General features: G+C 38.3%; 2 protein-coding genes across 3 annotated transcripts in view; one reads left to right on the top strand and one right to left on the bottom strand.

Annotated features, from left to right (window-relative positions):
• LOC125896304 (mpv17-like protein 2) overlaps positions 1–10,321 on the bottom strand; it is a 35,795-nt gene extending 25,474 nt beyond the window's left edge. The window contains exons 1-6 of one of the 2 annotated variants that reach the window (XM_049588754.1): positions 10,221–10,321; positions 6,794–7,117; positions 6,481–6,642; positions 6,029–6,105; positions 4,921–5,049; positions 1,920–4,429 (exon numbers count right to left, since the gene is read on the bottom strand). In XM_049588754.1, coding sequence (XP_049444711.1) covers positions 4,331–4,429; positions 4,921–5,049; positions 6,029–6,105; positions 6,481–6,642; positions 6,794–6,983 — 657 coding nt within the window. In that variant the 5' untranslated portion in view covers positions 6,984–7,117; positions 10,221–10,321 and the 3' untranslated portion in view covers positions 1,920–4,330. Of the gene's footprint in view, positions 1–1,919; positions 4,430–4,920; positions 5,050–6,028; positions 6,106–6,480; positions 6,643–6,793; positions 7,118–10,220 lie in introns of those variants that run through there. The other variant, XM_049588756.1, reaches the window with a different exon arrangement.
• Positions 10,322–13,658: 3,337 nt separating this feature from the next.
• Positions 13,659–21,126, top strand: part of rab3ab (RAB3A, member RAS oncogene family, b) — a 32,193-nt gene continuing 24,725 nt past the window's right edge. Inside the window, exon 1 of the mRNA XM_049588720.1 lies at positions 13,659–13,736. The gene's annotated coding sequence lies outside the window, so the exon portion shown is untranslated. The remainder of the gene's footprint in view (positions 13,737–21,126) is intronic.

The raw sequence follows: 21,126 nt of genomic DNA, 5'->3' as shown, positions 1-21,126 counted from the left end.
TTCTGGCCATTACTTAATGTCATATCTCAGGAACAGAGGGGGAGACGACAAAACATGTCTTTTACACCAAGGCAGCAACCTTATAAGATCACACAGCATATTAAAATATACCAGAAACAACATGATATACATCATCGGAATATGGGTTTCTGTGTGTGTGTGCATATCCTTACACACATATCTTGAGAACTGTGCGTAGAATCTACTTCACACACTCATACTGTATACCTGGGCACCCAAGGACATTGCAGTGTGGACTGAGTTTACTTTGCTGCTTGATGGTGGATTTACTAATATTACTAAGGACTCTCTTCACTACCCTGAAGTCAAGGAGCACAGGCAGCCCCACCCTGCCATTACAACTTAAAGTGTGTTTAACTATTCTAACTTCTAACACTAAAAACATTACCGTCAGCAAAATATCCTTGCTTATTATAGCCATGATATCCATTAACTCTACACTAACTCTACACTCTACACCTCAGTGTTTATATCAAAGCAAACGATTAACGATTGGAAATGAACACCTGTGCTACGTGTATTTCACCAGTGGTTCTGACCGCGAGCAGCTGTTTTTCAGGGGCAGATTTTGTGATCTGTTGGTATTAGCAGTGGTAGAAGAAGTACCCAAAACTTAGTTTTTCTTAAGTAAAACTATTAATTACTGATAGTAAAACTATTAATACCACATAATAAATGTATTTAAAGAGGCAACAGATAGCATCTTTTCCTAAATATATCATTATGAAAATAACGTGGGTTGTACAGGGTAGTGGCCACAGTAAAATCAGACTATCAGTGTTTACATAGGTTACTTAGTGGCTTTGCAATAAGCTTCTGCAGAGATATTGGATAAAGCAAGATACCCCATTCAGCTCACTTCCTGATTCAGTGACATCAGCGCCATGCCCCCATAGGAGACTTGCGGCAGCTCTGAATGTATTGTCGTCAATGAGGAAAATGAACGTGATCACAATTTATGGCCAATTCTTTCGCCCTATAGTCACTAAAGTAAATATTGGGTTCATTTTCCACAAGCCACACATCTTACCAACATTCTGACACTAAAGCTGCATTTTTCATCTGCACAGATCAAGAGAAAGTTAACTTTGTTTGAGCCCTGTCTCTCTCAGAAAACAAGTTCTCGCAAGATCTTGTGATCTTGATAAACAGGCGGTAAAATCAGGCGCAAAATCACAGTTAGCTTACAAACAGTTATTTACCGCTAGTAATAAATAAAAAAATGCCCACACACCTTCTCATTCTACAAATACATAGAGGTATACCGGTGGCTTTACAGCCTACATTTTATTGATTATCTCTGATCCCCACAGTCAATTTGGTCGTTGCGATAGTGCAATGCAACACCACTGACACTAGGTGGCGCCAAGCTAAAAAAAAACCCTGAATCCTATTTGTTGCCTCTTTATGTTCATGGTGGAGCTTTTAATTCTAATAAACTGTTTGATAGTTTAATAATAATTATTACCTCCACCAAGGAGGTTATGTTTTCACTGGCGTTGGTCTGTTTGTTTATCTGTTTGTTTGTCTGTCTGTTTGTTTGTTTGTTTATCTGCAAAATAACTCAGAAAGTTATGAACATATTTTGAGGAAAGGTGGATAATGGGACAAGGAACAGATGATAAAATTTTGGTGGTGATCGGTTGAAGCAAAGTGGATAAAATAATAAATAAAGTCTATCGTCTGACAACCTCAGCAGCAATTCCAATTTCGGTGAAAATAGCACCATCTGGTGGACGGAAAGCACGTCTCGTTCTACTTCCTAAATATTGTTGTAATTCTAAAGTTGGAAGTTAATGTTCTGTGTTGGGTTAGGGATATCACATACTTGGCAGAGGCCTGCACTCTCTGAGTGCTTTTCCAATTCATCACATTTATTGTGTTTTGATGGTAAAATCTGAATCTGCAACATAAGTAACATTTCTCTGATGAGTAAATGCAGTAGTGCAATGTTTTCCTCTCAAGTACACAACACAGCTAGGAGGTAGTATATACAGCGGAGTTGCATATTTTTTAAGTACTTTTGGACATTTTGTTTGTTATTTTGGGGTACAGTGACTTAGAATAATAACATAATTCAACATTTTTCATTTCGAAACAAATATGGCTGTTTGGGGCCCAGTGCTGTGCACAGACGTTTTGCACTTTTGTTTCCACTTTTCAAGTGGAAAAAAAGGGCATCCCTACCACATTTTATTTTGTTTTATTTATTTATCTATTATTTGCACACTCAAAAAACTGTGCACACACAAAGTGCCAGCACCAGAGGGTTTCTTGAGCTGGAGGCCAAAGTACACACAGAAGATTTATGCACAGTAATAAACAGGGAAATTTCTATCTGGCTCACGTAAGAGGTGTCTAAATATCTATACTATACACCTGGCAGCTGCTACACATAGACATTCACTTTGTACGATGGTGGTTCTAAATAGTCACCAATTACAATTGAAGCTCTTTCCTGCGACACACAGTGTGATGTTTTACTTTCTGTGCAGCCAAATATCTCCTTTCATGTTTTCAACTCATTTTACTATAATAAACTCCTATTTTTGACTGTTGTTTCAATGCATGTTGTGTCTTTAGGTTGTTGACAGTGTATAAAATTACCTTGCAGAATTTTCCACAAAACCTTCAGTTATTTTTTGTGTACTTTTACATGTTTTAGCAGGTTGCACCATCTTGGAATGACAAGACATGACAATAAGGTTGAATTACAATAGAAAGGTGCTGCTACACAAATAAACTTGCATTTATACTTTGCATAGTGTTGCTGTTTGTATAATATTAAAAAAAATGTTGCAAAACTGGACTGACAAATATACTTAGCAGAGCAATGCAAAGATGACACACACACATTACCTACAGTGAATGTCCCTGTCTTTTTCTTGTTTGACATGAAAATATCAAAGAGCAGTAAATGTTACGAGTGCAAAGAACTGAACCTGCAACAGTACATTAATTTAAAAAAAAAAAAAAAAAAAAAAAGCACATTTGTAGATATAAGCAGATCAAAGTAAAAAAATAACACTTCCTGGAAGGTCTGTCTCTCCTGATTCTTTATTGCTCCATAATTTATATAACAGCTAGGTATGTTTAAAGATTCTGCTTATATGCCACAAAATGTATAATTCGGACACAAGGTAATACAATAAAGTCATCGCGCACTTTCATGTTACTCAACAATAAAAAAACATAAAACAAAAGCACCTCTTCAGCAGTCAGATTTCTTTAAAGGCCTCTACGGTGATGTATTAAAAAATTAAAAAACAACAACACTGGTATGCTAATGATACATGTTATGTTGTATTAGGAGTTCTAATTGGTGGTAAGTCTGTTATATAAACACAGCAGCAACACTAAAGATATACACACAAACAGTTATGCACTGAGCTGTTTAATCACCTGCCAAAACTAAACCTGCCTCAGTCATAAATTGGCAGCTGGAGATATTCACATGTACAGTCACCAGTATAATACTACTGCAGTCTTGGATCAGGTTTCCACTTACGGCTGCACAATCAATTTAATATAACAAAAAAATAGAAGATCTTTAAAAATAATCCTGTTCTACATTTTCTTTAAACACATAATCATAATCATGCATTTGTTTTTATAGCTACCTCAAAGGGACAAACTGAACACAAGGTCATTTGGCATTAAAAAGGGAGCATAGCACAGGTTTATATATTAAGTCAATGTTTGTTCTTGTTAATATAATAGTTATAAAAACATAGCAGCTCTTTCACATCAACAATGATTCTTTCATGTCAAATATATAATATGTTGAATAAAAGGAATGACACTTGGATAGTTGGATGTTAGACAGTTTAAATCTTTGAGTGCAACAACGATGCGAGTTTCACACTACAGACACTCTCATCTACGGGGACTTACACTGAGGTCTTGTTAATGCAGCAGTAACACTCACTCAGGACGTGATAAAAAAGAGAAGCAGTACCATCATTAACATGACAGGCAGTGAGACAGCTTTCCATCCCTGAATGTTCCTGCAGAAGTGCACATCATTAAGATATAAATAAACTGACAAATGAGACGGAGACACATTAAAACTCTACAGACATGACGGGGAAAGTGTTCCAGCACTTCTGATTACACATCCACAACTCTTTAGAGTCCAGATTGAAACACGGTTGTGTTCTTGAGAGAGGAACGGTTTGTCGGAGGAAAAACACCATCTGTTATTACAGTCTTACAAATGCAGAGGCAGAAAATAAGTTTAAATGGATAAAAAAGCAAAATGTTCTTTTGCCTCAATGAGGGACTTCACAGTTGAGTGTGAACTCCGTCTCTAAGCCTTTTCCTTCAGAGGTTTGGGCGGTGGGAGCGTTTCTTGCTGTACATCTACAGCACTGCTGTCTGATACCAGCTCAGTGGGGGGGCTGTCAACCTGTCAACACAACAGAAACCAGCACACACATTACCAATCAAACTTTGACAGACAGAATCGACAGCATGAGCAGAGAAATAGTGGAGAAGAGTTGTAGCTAGAGCGCAGAGTCTGCAGAAAAACACTTCACCACACACTTCCAGTGGGTTTTAATTGATGATTAAGAGGAATTTCTTCTGTTTGAGTCGATACATTATCTTTTATGAGGAAAATCCTGCATAGTAGGGGTGTAACAATGCATGTATTTGTATTGAACCGTTCAGTATGAGGCTTTTGGTTTAGTATGTATTACAAACCAAACGATTCTTCGAACAGCTCAAACTGTGTTTAACGTAATGTTCTCAGTGCCACTGCGCTCAACAACGCAGCCCACATGATGTAACAGGCAACATGCTGTCTGCCCCCCAAACTAAACCCATTCTCTTTATAAAAGAGGTGAAAACTATTCAGCATGCAGAATTTCTGTTGAATCTCCTGTGTGGTGGACTTACTCTGTGTTTGAGGTAGGAAAGGTAGGTGTCCCACCCTAGGGTGACGAAGTTGATGTAGACAACACGGAATTTGGGTGAGAGAAAGTAGAAGTTGATCATCTGAGCGGCAGGCCAAACACAGCAGTCCGCCTGTAGAACAACACAAATGAGCATAAACAAAGTGTGGCTGATGACACAGAGCAAATATTGTAGAAACGGCTACTTTCAGCTGACTGTTAACCAAAATATCTGTTTTAATAATCATTGAGAGGAAACTGCCAGTAAGCTTTTTCACAGACATTATTATCTTAACGATATAAAAAAAATATCATGCAGAGGTCATTAATATAATAATAATAATAATAATAATAATAATACATTAACTACATACATCACAGATTTTCTATCACTAAGGTCCTCCACTGCTTCACTTTTAAATGTTCCTCATGTGTCCCATAAAAGCACTGGTGAGAGCGCTTTCTGTTTTTACGCCCCTTAACTGTGGAATTCACTACCTCTGGATATTAGAACGGTGAGCTCTCTCTGCATTTTAAAAACATAAATTAAAGACCTATCTTTTTAATTTGGCTTTTGATTCGGACAGTGGCAAGCAAAAATACTTGTTTTGTCTATGAACCTTGACAGTTATTATTGAGCTAAAATGTTTGCTTTTGTTAAATGATCTTGTTAGTCATCTTGTTAGATGGCTGTTTGGAAAGGTTGCCTTCAGGGCTTTGAGCCAGATAGGGCTGAAGTTTTAGGGAAAAGATTATATTTTGGGTTAAAATGAAACGATTTACGGTTACCTTATCCCATGTGCTGTGTTATGTGTGTTAGTGGAGTTAATTTAAAGTAAACTTACTGCACTTAATCGGTTACAGTTAAGGAGGGTGGCAGCTCCTTCCACCTTCTGTGTGTGTCTGTGTATATGTGTGTGTCTGTGTATATGTGTGTTAAATGGGCATATAATACCATCTCATACCGCTTGCAGGCCCCTGAATGAAATCGATTCGAAATCATATCATGGCAATCTTTGTGATATCTGCAAATATTGTATTGTTGTCCAGAGAATCTATATGGTATTGTATGGTGATGAAACTGGTGATGTACACCCCTACATGTTACTCACCTTATAAAATTCCCAGAACTTGTCTGTGAACTCCTTCCAACCTTCAGCCAAAGTGTGTCCCTCCATGAGACCCATACCTGCAATAAACAGAGTTTAGTCTGTCAGATGTGCATCAGCGTCACGCATCATCAATACCAACTTCAGATAAGGGCTGGACGAGCTCTTATAAAACATGACTGACAATCATGAACAGAACCTCAGTCAGATCCAAACTGTTTATCACAGACGACCTTTGAACTTCATCCACCTTTGATACTGACACACATCGACTTTCGTCTTACCTCACCTACGTCTTTAAGCACAACCTTTGACTCACTCTGTTTTACGCGTGTGTTTCATAGTGAAACTGCTTATGTGCACACACCTTGACTAATGTTGAGGTGTGTATGTGGGCACTAAGAGAAGAAGGAGACAGGCTGCTTAGTGTCAATAAAATGTGAAGTCTTTCTCACCTAAAAAATACCACATCCCCAAAAACGGTGAGGCGACCACCTGGTCCACCAGAACCTTCTTGCAAACTGTTTTTAGAGCTTTACCCACGAACGCTCCATCCAGCCAGATGTACCAGTAGTGCAGCAGTGGGCCCATGGAGCAGCCCACCGAAAACATGAAACCTGTAGGCAGAGAAATTCGAGGGACAAAGAAAGAGACTCATAACAATGACAAAATTTAACACATTGCACAACTATTCTCCAAATCACCATGTTGTAGTAAGACTTGAGAGATTTACTGAGTGACAGAGTTCAACTTTTCCCTCTTTCTCACCTGTCCTCCTCCAGTCTCTGACTCTGCCTGGCTTCTTGAAGTTCTCCCAGCTCTGCTGCACGATGTCTCCTGTCCCCAGCATGACTCCTCCGCTCAGGGTGTTTGTGATCAGCAGGGCCCGGCCCCGGAAAAATGGCTGCCAGTTGAATCGTATCCGGACCAGAAACTCTTTACCGACCCGGGGAAGCATGACTGCAGCGAGAGTGCTTTCATCGGCGGGAGAAAAACACCTCTCCGACTCTCTCTGTAGGAAAGTTGATGAATTGGAAGAACCTTCTTTATTTTAATGTGTTTCACCGCAGGGCCTTCATCAGGGTGATCTACCTAAAGTTAAAGAAGAGGGAAAAAAAACAGACTATAGATACTCTACAAGCAAGCTGAATGTCCATCGGTTATCCAGTGAGGGCTACAGACATAGACGACCAGCCTCCAAATGATGCTGCACTTTCAACACAGCAGAGCGTTCAAAATAACAAACACCTCACAGTCATAAAATGTCTTCACAAAAATAAGAATATCAAACCTGGGTATTTAAAATCTTTATCAAATAGTTGCTAAAATGACTGTAAAGCTCTCGGATGCTAATATCTTCATTCTTATTCGATTGCTAGCTTCTAAAATTGTAAATCCAGATGGCTTCTTTTTGTTTCCTAAGGAAGTCATATCACTGCCTCTGGGTCCCAAACTGACCTGATCAATACCAATCCATGAATAAAAAATGTCAGGCTACTGGGTGTTCTAGGTCCTGGGCAATCATCCAATGGGCATTCTGTGTACAGGCCCAGGGGCCCACACCACTTAGGGCCCCATGCAAGCTGCACAAAGAAAATATAGTGGTCATTACAAAGGCTCTGTCGGCTTCATTTTCCATTTAATGCCAGATATTTTCAGACTTGTAGGCAAGCTGTATTCAGTTCAATTCAGTAGAACTTTATGTATCCCAAAAAAAATTCTTGTGCCAGACAATGCTTCGAATTACAGTAACACTAAGTGCAGTAACTACAATTTTAACGCCTCACAACCAGCACAAACCAGTCAACTAATGGGTTCTCCAGGTCAGGGTCACTCACTGGGCCCAGTTTTAAAACAATAGAGTATTAAATATCTGGCAAAACATACAAATATACAAGACAGAAGTACAAGAGTTACTAAAAATGAACTAAAATAGTGGAAAAACAGACTGCTCCTGATAATCAATGTTATATTAAATATGATAATAACACGACTGAGAAAATGATATTGCAGTGGACATTATATTAAAGAATAATATTGCACAAGATATTAAAAAGTAATAATATGCATCATATTAAGTAATAGTGCACCTAATGTAGGTGAATATTGTGGTCAGTGTCCTTTGTTTGAGCTCTCCTCCCTACAGAAGGGAGAGGAGTTATCTGTTTGATGGCCACAGGTAGAGAAGATCCCCTGTTGTTGCTCCTCGCTGGTCTCAGTCTACACCTGAATGTGCTCTGATTGGACTCCAGAGTGGCTTTGTATTGGTTTGGTTAGCCTACTTTCAATGGTGGAATTCAGCAAAGAACATTTATCAAAGTACTGTCTTAAAGTACAATTTTGAGGTCCTTGTACTTTACTTGAGTATTTCTGTTTTATGCTGCTTCATGCTTCTGCTCCACTACAGTTCAGGCACATATTGTACTTTTTACTCTGCTACATTTATTTGATAACTTTACCTACTTTACAAATTGAGATTACAAATACAAAATATGAATAACATCATAAATTATGAGCATTTGTTGCAGGACAACACATCTGAGGAACAGTTTTATCCTTCAGCAATCAGACTGTTGAACTGTAGAACTCACCAGTCTTCTGACTGCACTCTTTCTCCCTGCACTTTATTGGCCTTTTTAGTAGCTTCTATTTTAGATTTATTTACTTATCAATTTATTAATTGAATAATTTTAGAGATTTAAATGTGCCGGTTTTAGACGTGAAACAGTATCTTGTTTTTATATTTTGTCATAAAAATGACAATAACTCCACCTTTACCTGCTGCAGCATTAATATATCAATGATTACAAATACAGTACAGGATAATAGTACAGGATAATATATATGACTGAAGCAGTCGCACAAGAAGTTACGACGGGCCCCATGCACGTTTTCATGCATGTATAGTCTTAACAAAAATAGAGACTTGACACTGGACAACATCAATATTCATATTACCCAGCAATCATCATTGAATATCTGAAAAAAATATGAAAGAAAGCAAGAAATGAATTACTTAACTGACTGGTTTTATAGTACATGTATAGATTTTATAGCTTATGTAGAAAGAGCACATCATTTTGTTTTAGATAGCTACAGATTATTAAAAAAAAAAAAGTGACACAGATGGGTTTGACTTTTTGAGGACATACATAGCAAAAGGCACCTAATAATATTCTTTTCTTTCTATCATTTATCTTTGAACACAGGTATATTTCCAAGGTGGCAATCTGAATCACTTGCAAGGGCCCGCTATCTCTACAGGCTCCTCCATCACAGGGGCCCCAGTGCAATCGCACTGCCTGCACTTTTTATATTTACACCACTGGATTGAAGGAATAATGGTCGTGCCTACTTTTACCTTTGGTACCTTGAATATATTCTGATGCTAATAGTTTTGTACTGGTCAAAGAGTTTGAATTTTACCTGTAACATACTTTATGCTGTAGTATTGGTACTTTACTTAAAATATCATATAATACTTCTTCCATCGCTGGTTACTTTTATTTTTCCAGAACTATTCCATGTATGCCTTGCATACTGTATCTGATTTATTAAAGAAAGAATAAAAACCTGACCACCACACCAATTTAGTGAGGTGCGCAGCAAACAATTGTGCCCTGTATGGATGGAGCTCCTGTGTTCACTGATCCTGCCTTTAAATGAATATACTTTAAATATACTTTGTTGCATGGACTGCTTATCATGTCAATTATTTCGTTGTTTAACAGGGGATTAATCTTATATTTATAGGCTCGCCTGTACATCAGCAGATGACACAGACAGAAACTTGTGTAAGAGTTAGGTCCAAAGATCACGCAGGTGCTGCTGTGAATGACATTAGCAGTTAGCCGTTAGCCATTAGCCATTAGCTATCATTGAGGCTGCCTGGCTAATTTAAACCATGACTAACCGCTCGGCTGCCCTCACCATGATGCCGGAGACAACCGGTTAATGTACCGTTTATTATCATGTACAACTCCCGCACTGACATTCACCTTATGTGTACAAAATAATACTTTTATTTTTACAATGGGCTCAGTGTTTTCCATTGGACGCCACATGCAACTGACGGACGTGTTCCCCGTCTGAGGCGGTGTCATGAAGAAATCTGCTCCCCCGTAATATGCAGTCCCCCCGTTGACCTAATTTGACCCCAAACACTTAAATGTGCTTAATCTGAACACAACCTTACCTTAACCCAACCACGGATCAGAAACTATAGGGAGAAACACTCGTCCTACAGGAGAGAAACACCACCTGGTGGGGAAACAGACTTTGACACCAGACCTGTTTTACACAGGCTACAGTAAATGTTAAAGCGCCACCTGCTGGTCTGGATGAACAGTTGTCAAAACAGCTCCATTGAACCTACAGATCACGGTTTGACTCAGTGTTTGGTCTTTGTAACACAATCCACAATATCTTCTAGCTTTATACACTATATATTTTTTTTCATTTTTCCCCTCTCTTATTAGTTTTTTATTTATTTATTTTTTCTTTCTATTTTTTTCTTCTTCTTCTTCTTCTTCTTCAACAAGAACATAAACAACAACAACAGAAGAGGAAGAAACAGACATAAAATACAGAGTAAATACGTATAAATAATATCAATAAAAACAAATCAAGAAAAATGTGTATATATTTTACTGTTGAAGCTAGACGAGATGGGATAAATTGGGATAAAATTTCACAAATAGCTATTTGTTTTGCCAAGATTTGATTTGTCTGGCTATTTTTAGTCTACTATTGTCTGTACTGGCCTTGTGCCAACTTGAAAATGTCATAGGACATTTGATTTAATCAAATATAGCACCATTATCTGCATTACATCTATTTTCATGAACAAAAACAAATCCCATTTTTCATATTTACATTTTATAACTAGCCTATTATTCCATAAAAATGTAAAACACTACATTCATCTTCTGTTGTCTCTTGTTCTGTTTCTGCTGACAAAACACTGCTGGTTGATATCTGTGTTTTTGCATCAGTCTACAGGTGTGTGTCTGTGTCAGAGAGACTTCCTCCTGTGTTCCCTCTCTATTATTACAGAGACTTATGTATAAAAACTAGACCATCTTATCACCATCTATATCTCTGAAATATGTTGTGATTGTTCCATTCCAATGTCCTGTATCTTATTTCAGGTCTTTTTTTATTTATTTGGATCCCCATTAGCCACTACAAAATAACTACTCTTCCTGGGGTTCACACAAGTAAACATTACAACATAACGTAAAAATATATATATATTCAAAAATTCAAGGCAAAAAGGAACAACATACTTAAGAAAACAGGAAAACTACAAAAACAATCATCAAAAAATCACTGTTTCTAAATTGTCAGAAATAAAATAATGTTACAGCTCAAAATTAACAGTACTACTAAAAGCAGCGTAAACAGTGAGTGAGAAATAAAAGACCAGAGGAGTTTCACATTAAGATTCATACAGTCAGATATTATATGACATCATCTCTTTGAGATGGGCTGGTGTTCTGTTCATTCAAGTATTTCTTTAACCTCTTTTTAAAACAGGCTTTGTGTGCTTTCCCTTTATTTTTTTTATGATTTATCATTGCAAATATGTTGTTGCTAATTTAATCTCACTGGAATAATCAGCAGACTTACATTACATACACCAGTATTACTATAGGCCTACTTATCCTTTAATATTCTTAACTATGCTTATGACTGATTAAACTTTTTATTCATTTTATTTATTTTTTATTCCTATAATATTGACAGGCCTGTGTTTTTGCAGTAATATTTTTGTTAATGGGTGGAAACGGCTGCAGTGGTTACTGCTGACCTCCTGATCAATAATTCAGTCTCTCCGGCAGCGTTCATCAATAAAAAATGTCAGGCTGAGTATTTAAGGCGGGGTGTTTCAGGACAGTTGTCACGCTTGGATTCTCATTGGTCAGACGGACTGTCAATCCTCCACAAAATCCCGCCCACCTGTCATTCAACACTGCTCTGGTTGCGTAAAGCTGGCGGAGGTACAGAAACGCCGGAATTGTGTCTTTCTTTCACAGTAAAATCATTGACTTGCGTGAAGGTAGAGAGCACGAGCTCGTTAAATTTAAAGTAATGTCACTTGAGACAGTGTCTGTTGGGTGTAGAGACTACAAATTTGAAAATGGAAACAGCCTGGAGGGGTGTAGTGAAGTACTAACCAGGCCTCTTGAGGCATCAGGCTACTTTAGCTGCAACCAGTTTTGGCAGTAACCCACTACAGTCAGAAAATTACTTTTCCTAGTAACAAGTAGTTTAACATAACAATTCAATAATTTTATTACAGTTCCCCAAAACCAAATAACACATTACAACCTTACTTTTATTATCACCCCCCACAACTGATGTGAAGTTCAGCAATTAATCACATCCCTGGGATTAATTTTTCATTGTGTATGTACATAACAAAATGGCAAGTTCATTTGGAAGATAGAAATGTTTGCTTTCAAGAAAGAACATTGTTGTTCCAGATAGTGGTACAAAGACACCTTCCACTGAAAAAAACACACCCACAAACCTCCTGAAACACACTGCTGTAACGAGAAGTACCAGGAAATACACCCCACCAAAAGTGAGCCCTACACTGGCTCACCAACCAAAACAGATTTTTTTTTTGGAAGACTTTTTTTGGCTTTTGCTTTTAAGGACAGTATAAGGGTTAAAGGGGGGATAAAGAGAACAGATGACATGAAGCAAAGGGCCTTTGGCTGGGATCCAATCCATGTCCACTACAGGTAACACATTGCTTCGTACATAGATCGCAAATTTGCGAATCCTAGGGTTGAAAAGGAATGACCTGCCCTACTCTCCCTGTCATTGGCTAGTACTTGTTGCCTTCATTGGTTGAATTGCCTAGGTTAATTCCAGAGGATTGGGATTACTTAGGGTTAGGGTACGGAGGTCAGGGTCAGCCAATCTGAAGCAGAATAAGGCAGAAAAAGGTGGATCAGTCCTTCACTAGCCTAGGATTCTACCCACTAAGCTACTGGCACCCCAAAACTGGATTGTAATCGTGAGCAATTTCAGGCCACAAGTTAGAAAACTTTAATCAAACATGTGGCTGGATACGTGGTGGATGAAATGTTGCCTATCTCTATGACTGACTGTTTGCCTTTCAGTCTGATCCTTGGGAAAATACCAGTCATGTGTACAAGAAGCCCTGGCTAAATGCATGGTTTATAGCCTGAACTGCCTTACACAGATGGACACGTGCAAAGTCTGAATTTTGAGGATAAAGGACACAATCAATAATTTTATGAGGTGTAATGTAGGCTCAATGTATTATGTCAAGGAGTGTAACGAATAATAATAATAATAATAATAATAATAATAATAACAATAAAATAAAGTAATGACATTGAGTTATTATTGAGTAATAACTTACATTTTTTTCATACTAACACACAGAGACTGCATAAAGACAACATACCACAGTCTTCAACCTCTTCCGTAGAAATCAGAGTAGTAACATTGATTTGTTTTCTTTAATCATGTATTGTGATTTTCCTTTTTAAAAAAAACAAAAACAAAAAACAGCCAAAAAAAAAAGAAAAAAGGCTCAGGTCATTTTTAACGGCTTTTATTCTGAAATTTCCGCCGGAAGTTGTGTTATTCAGCCTCTTTGACTTGACAGTGGTGGTGTATCTGCGGGTGCTGGACGCGGTGGATATCAGCCGGATAGAAATCTATAAAGGTGGGATATCCGTCTTTATTAATCTATCGCATACACATACATGTTATATTTATATTGTGTTGTATATATTGTTGTTGTATTGGGCGCTTCTGTTTGAGTATATACTAAATGATTTCAGATTAAAGACCCTTTGGCATAAGATGCTTCAGAACAGCTGATTTTATTGTAAAAAACAACAACACATAAATCCGTCGTAAATGAATGAAATGCATATGTATTGGTGTAATCTGTGAGGCTGGATATGAAGGCTGCTGCTGGTGTAGTGGATCTGTGGTTTGACTCGGGGCCTGTCCTGCAGGAGAAAAGGCGTTTCACACCGTCCGATGGTTTACACCAGGAAAATGGGTCTAAATGTGTGTGAGGCAGGAACAAAAGAATAAATTCAAACACTTCAGATCAACTAATACGGCAAACCAGGCGAGAGCAGTCATAGCCTGTGTGTTTATTTTACATGCATTTTGATCATTATCATGAAATAACGTGCTGGGTCACCATGGAATTACCATTAGTCCAAATATATTAATGATTACAGGAGTATTATTTTATAATCTAAGACAAGAAACGAGCCATATGGGGGACTGTTGTGTTCCTGGGGTTAGGTGTAGATGTAGGTTTGTGCCTTCATGGAAATTGGCGTGTATGTGTGAGCTTCCTGCAACAGCACATTTCACCTCAGAATGAATGGATATGTAAAAGGAAAAAAAGGCTATATATACATAGTTGTCCTGCACATACAGGAGGAAAAATACATATAACATAGCTCCCAGGTTCCTTAGTATAGGTGTGTGAATGGATATTATCAGTTGAGTCTATAAGTGTGTGTGTGTGTGTGTGTGTGTGTGTGCTGATTTCAAAGCTTTACAGCATTGAAAACTGTGTAATAATGTGATTGTTGCTTCAGCCTTGTCAGTCAGCAGTTTGATCATTAGAATAAATGTATATTATTGTACAATAGAGTTATATAAACTATAAGATTGAGACACTTCTTGCAGTGATTTTTCATTTTGCCTGCAGGGATTGCAAAGTTTCTTGTGTTTGATGAGTCTAAATGTGAGCCAACAGTCTGCAGGTCGCATCTGCACTTCCTCTGCTGACAGTAAAGTTACCGGCAGTGAGACTTGGAGGCAAGAGTGACGCATCTGCTGCCTCTCCTGGGTTAAACACGCGTCCATGTAGCCTGTGACAAACACGGCTACAGCACCAAGCAGAATCAGAGTCATTCGCTGGGTCGATAACTTTATTACATTCGAGTCAGTCTGTCAGAGTTATGAGTCTCGTGTGACCACAGCTGCTGAAAAACAGACTCAAAGTTCAGATTTATGTCTAAATTAAGACATTTTATACCTACTGTCTAATGATCTGATGTTGCTACACACTAATAAGAAAAAACAAATACGCTATATCCATAAGTGTCATTGTGCAGAAAGAAAAAAGATTTCTACCTCAACAACAGCCTTTACATTTCAATCAGTATGTTTCAGAAACAGGCACATAAAAACAAGGCAGAGATGTGTCACATAAATATTTATGAATTCAGTACAAACCAGTTCACAAACAGACACTGTATTTAATCCAAACCGTCCTGGATTCACCTGCAGACTCCAGCTCCAAAAAACCCCTCCCACATCCCGAGTGCCCCCCGCCCTCTGCTCTCTGTTTGCTGTGGAGAAAGAAAAAACAGAAAGAAAGAAGAGAAGCTATTTTTAGCTTCCCCTCCTCTCATCTGCATCCCCACGCTTCCTAGAAAAGGAGACACGTGATTGGAGGAAAAGGGGGAAAATGCCGTCTCAGGCAACCTGGGAGCAGGACAGCAGCTGCATAAAGCCACTGCATCTTCTCTGCTTTGGTACATGGGTGGTTATTGTTTCACACACAGGGCTGTCTGATGTGCGGATAAATGAGGTGAAGTGTTGTTGGATTTATTTCAATGATTTTTTGTACAACTTTGTGTTGCAATGGTGCAATTTTTAGTGTCCCACTTTTGCTCCCTGCTGAGAAAATAAGTCTGAATCTTATTTATTTCTTTATTCTTAGCATTTAGCATCAAAACCACTGATTAGTAGACATTTATTAAAAAAGAGAGCAGCACAACAGGCAGCGAGGACAGATGCAAACAGCAGTGTGAGTGGTCTATTTTACACATTTTCACAGATATTTTGAGTTTGTATTATGCTTGATTTAATCCAGTGGTAGACAAATATTACAATCATCAAAGTTTGGCACACTGTTTAATTAATTTTAGATTTACTAGCTTCCTAACTGGTCCTGGTTGTGAGTTTGGGTGAGAAAACATAATTCTCATGTTTGGTAGAACATTTCAGAACTGTGCAAACCTTTTAAGCTTTCAGTCTGTTCACATCTGGAGTCTGTTTGCAGCCTATTTGCAGTGGTGAGAGAAATATTTTAATCATTTCTTTAAGTAAAAATAACAAAGTAAAAGTACTGATATACCATGCTATACAAACAATGTAAATTACAGAAGTAGAAGTTTTGGCAACAACATGTATTCAAAGAAGTGGGGCTGGGAATTAGGACCGAATACTTTAAAGTATAGACCGAAATAAGCCAATACCAAGTAGTATCAAAACTTCTCCCAAACAATACCGACTTCTTCTTGTACCCAGATCTACAAAAATATGACTATTTGTATGGTTTTGCATACAGCCAGGAAGCACAGTGGTGCAGTGGTTAGTATTGTCGCCTCACAGCAAGAAGATTGCTGGATCATACCCAGGGTGGGGGGTTTGAACCCAGGGGTGGGGCAGGTCTTCTGTGCGGAGTTTGCATGTTCTCACCATGTCAGCATGGGTTTTCTACGGGCACTTCAGCTTCCTCCCACAGTCCAAAGACATGCAGGTTAGGTCAATTGTAAATTGCCCATAGGTGTCAATATGACCATGAATGGTTGTCTGTCTCTATGTGTCTTCCTTGTGATAGTCTGGGGTGTACCCTGCTTCTCGCCCAATATCAGTTGGGATAGGATAGGCTCCATGATGTTAATTCCACTACAGAAGAAACTTGATGATCACGAAAATTAGGTGTTGAAAAAAGTGGATATATCGTATTAGTTATCAGCCAAAAAATCCAATATTGTGCATCCCTAGGCTCAAATGTACTGTACAAAAGTACTCGTCTATTGGTAACACCGAAGGGTACTGGTATTCATACTGGTATCATCATTTTTTAAACAATACCCAGCTCTATACAGTAGCATAAGTAAAAGTACTCTTTATGCTAAATGGCCCTTGTCAGTGTTATATCATATTACTGGCTTATTATTTTTGATGTATTAATATTTTAGTGGTACAGAATTAAAAATGTAAATGTTGAAGCTGGTCGCGGTGGAGCTGACTTAAACTACTTTTAATCATTAATAGCATAAACTGGAGACACTCAATATTGTATTTAAGTACAATACCAGTGTAAATGTACTTTATTACTTTCCACTACTGCCTGTTTGTTCTGATAAGGAGGGAAATGTGATGCATTCACTCACTGTTGCAAAATTGTTTTATTTGTGTGAAGATCAATCTGGTTGACATTTGATCTGTGAAATAGCCACACTCACTAATGTTGGTTAAAGAGAGAGGTAGGAAGTTACTGCTTGATTCGGAAGATGATGCCTTTTCAAGGTACCTATTTGTATAACTGGGTATGAAGAGTACAGGCAATAGAACAAGAGGGCTGCGTCATGACTGGCAGTGCAAGTTTTGATTTGGAGGTTTATACTTAATAGTTTGTTGAATGCTAATGTTAGCTAGTTTAAACATATCACGTGAGATCACGTGTGCTTGATGCTTGTTCATTTTCTCTGAGATTTTCCACAACGTGTAAGACTTTTGTCTTTCCAGTTTCAGCCAGTTCGTTTTTTTATATGCTGCATTCAAGTGTTTTCTAGTATCAGTTGTATGGATGTGGTCGTCAGACAGCACCATGAACTGTGCTGCTAAGTGCTTTTGGTCAAAATAGACATTGTAAAGACGTTTCCGATTTTGCTGTTTTGATCCTGTGACACATGAAACAAATTAGGCAACCCTGCCGACTAGATATTTAGCTCAGCCACTTTACTTTGGCCATCTGACTCTGAAAAGGGCGAAGGAATTAAAAGCAACATTACTATAATAATGATGTAGAAATACTGTTACAAATAAAAACCATGCATTCAAATACTTCAAAAGTATTCGCAACAAAATGTACTTGAAGTACCAAATGTAAAAGTACTCCTCATGCAGAATGACCCATTTCAGAGTAATGTATTACATTACATTATTAAGTATTGGTGTGTCAATGAGTACATCACTTAAATGTCGCAGCTGGTAAAGGTGGAGCTAATTTTAATGACGTTATAGTCCGTTTGATAGTTTAATCTTTAACATTACATCATAATTTATTTGTTGATTATATTTTGTATTAATACTCCAAGTGAATAAAGTAGCAGAAAAGAGATGTCTCAAGTAATTCACAAGTACCTCTAAACTGTACATAAGTGCAGTACTCAGTTACTTTCCACCAAGCATCATATAACTTCCCCAGATTCAGCAAACTTTAACTTAAACCACTGAGATTATCCCCACCTCAGAAAACTCCAACATGTTTTTCTTTGCCACATGATGGTGAAGACGCCTCCATCACTCGTCTCAGTGGGTTCGTCAGTAACTATCTTAAAGCAGGACGGTGTTTGGATGATCAGGGATCAGCTGAGGATCAGCTGTCAGTCCGCAGGAAGCCAGCTACGACTGATTAAATGAGTCTGACTAGCTGGCCGCAGCAGCACTTAGCTATGGATCAATTCAGCTCCTGGAGGACGTCAATCTCCTTTAGGTGACAGGTTTAGAGGAGAGCTTGATGATGTCATTGTCCAGCACAGACGCTCTCAACTCTTAGTCATGATTGAATTAGGATTAGTGAAAAACACTTGGTTAGAGAGGGGGGCTCGAAGGTGTAACTACTGACAATGTGCTCTTGAGTTGCGTCAGTGAAAGTGGATGGATGTGGAGCTGAATGTTTTCTCCATAGAGTTTTCATAATTTCATAACTTTTAAAGCAATTTTTATATCACATAAAAACCTTTTCATATTTGGACAACCATCTCACCATGTAAAACTACGGCCATGTTTACACCTCATATTAACACATGCTTGAGTGATCAGATCACATATAGACACCTCTATGTCTGTTTGTTTTCACCTGTACTATGTACTTAGTTTGCCTAGTCTGCCGAAAGATAAAAGATGAAGATGAAGAAGAACATTGCAAGACACTGACACGTGGGTCAAACCAAAACAATACAGACGGGCTCCATTCCTTGGCGTGTTCTAAGCAAACCAAATTGCCCAAGATATTTGTTGCACTGGTAATGTGTTATATATGTGGTGTGTTTCTCACTTTAAAATGATGCCATTAGTGTGCAAATAAGAATGTACTTTCACCTATGCAGAGACCGCCAGCCAAGTAGATGATTCTTTAATGTGGCCTCGAACACACTAGCAAACACACTGCTTTAAAAGAGTAGCCACATGTGGCCCAGACCACGTCCCACAGTAGTCTGAGCGATGGGGTCGCAAGATGCATTGAGGATGCATTGGCTGCATTCACACTTCTTCTATCTGCTTGTGATCTGATCGCCCAAGATGCATGTTGATACCATGTTTAAACAGGGTCTTTAATTGACAGCAATGACATCAGACAGGGATTTCTGTGTTGTCTGGCCATCGTTATTATTAACAGATTTCTCTCTCTCTCTGATACTATCGTGTCCCTTCTCTTTCATGACGGTGGAGCCGAGTTATCCTTAGCAGCAAGTGTCAGTGTCCATTTCGCAGCCTAGTTTGACCTTTCAAATCACATCCCTCCTGACATTCAGTCTCGCCTCAGCGGCCTGTTTCTGGACATCAAACTGCAGGAGAGCAATTTACTCTTGATGCCAGTTTGACGGGACCTTTAGAATTTTGCCTTTCATTTTGGAGATTGTTTCATTTCTTCTTGCACCATTAGAATCAGTTTGACACACAGGAAATACAGGAAATCTATTTTAAAAAGTCAATATTACTGCGCTATACCAAATGTTAAATGATAATAATAATCATGATGAAACTTCATTGATTGATTGATATAGAGTCATGAGTCAGCACATTCAGCAGCGAAAAGGACAAATGGAGAATGAGCTCAAAAATTCCATTTGAAATAAGTCAACACATTCTCACTCCGTCTTCATCACATAATAACGTTTTGGTCATGAACTTTCCATGTCCACATACAAAGTGCAAGGTACCCTGGGTGCGTTGGTTGTTGACGTCCTGGGACACTGTGTCAAATTCTGCCTCTTACATGCATTGTCTTCTTTCAGAATACACTGCCGTTTACACAGGAAATCTAAGGTTTACATACAGTCTCTTTCAAAATAAACGCACTACATCGTATATCGGTACGACATTGCAAACTGACGTTTCTTTCCTTCAACAATCAACGCATGTGTTTAGGTTTAGGAAAAAAGGACAGGGTTTGGCTTTAGAATCTTAAGGGACACGAACACCGCTCTCTTGGTTGAAAGTTGGTGTTTGTTGTTGTTGTGTTTGTAATCGATAATTGATAGAAAATTAATTAGCAACTATTTTGATGGTCGAATTACTGTTTTAGTCATTTTTTAAAAGCAAAAATGCTAAAAATGATCTGTCTCCAGCTTCTCCAGTGAGAGAAATTTTCAGTTTTATATCATAATAAATATTTTACGGGTTTTGGACTGTTGGTCAGGCAAAACAAGACATCTGAAGACGTCACCTACGGCAGTAAAAAAAAAAAAAAAGCTGATGTGCATTTTCCACTATTTTTGGGATTTTTCAGGCAAAAGATTCAAAGATATCAAAGACTAACAATCAATGACGTAACACTTTGTTAGTTACAGCTCCATAGCTCCAGGCGTCACATAAATGTAATTTATAGTCCATTGTACGAATACAATTTCTTTAAATCATAAGTTGTAACAAACTCACAGTCCAGCACACCTGACTTGTTGCTTTGTTCAGAGGCAGTTTACCATCAAGGCCAAATGAAAGCAGCAGCAACGTCGTGCAGCCCGAAATACATTTGCATAATGAGAATTTGTTAATTACTTTGAGATTAAGCACAGAGGCCCGTGGTCTGTAAGCTTCTGTATCAAATTAGTGTTTGGTGAAGGTTAAGCCAACTCTCTTCTGCACAGCTAATCTCAGAGACGCAGCGGAAAGGCTGCAGTAATCTCACCACCAACAGTAGAGACTCAACAGCCAACAGAAGTCTGTGATAGTGTTTGACAAGATCCAGGCTTCCAACTGTGGCTGCTAATTTTTAACCTCCTCTAATCGCAGCTATTAATAACTGTCACATGCTAGCGTTTCATTTTTTGGTATTTAAA

Source organism: Epinephelus fuscoguttatus, linkage group LG10 (assembly GCF_011397635.1).
Source record: "Epinephelus fuscoguttatus linkage group LG10, E.fuscoguttatus.final_Chr_v1".
NCBI classification, from domain to species: Eukaryota; Metazoa; Chordata; class Actinopteri; order Perciformes; family Serranidae; genus Epinephelus; species Epinephelus fuscoguttatus.
The sequence above is the reverse complement of the archived record's forward strand: the minus strand, read 5'-3'. Positions and strand labels throughout refer to the sequence as shown.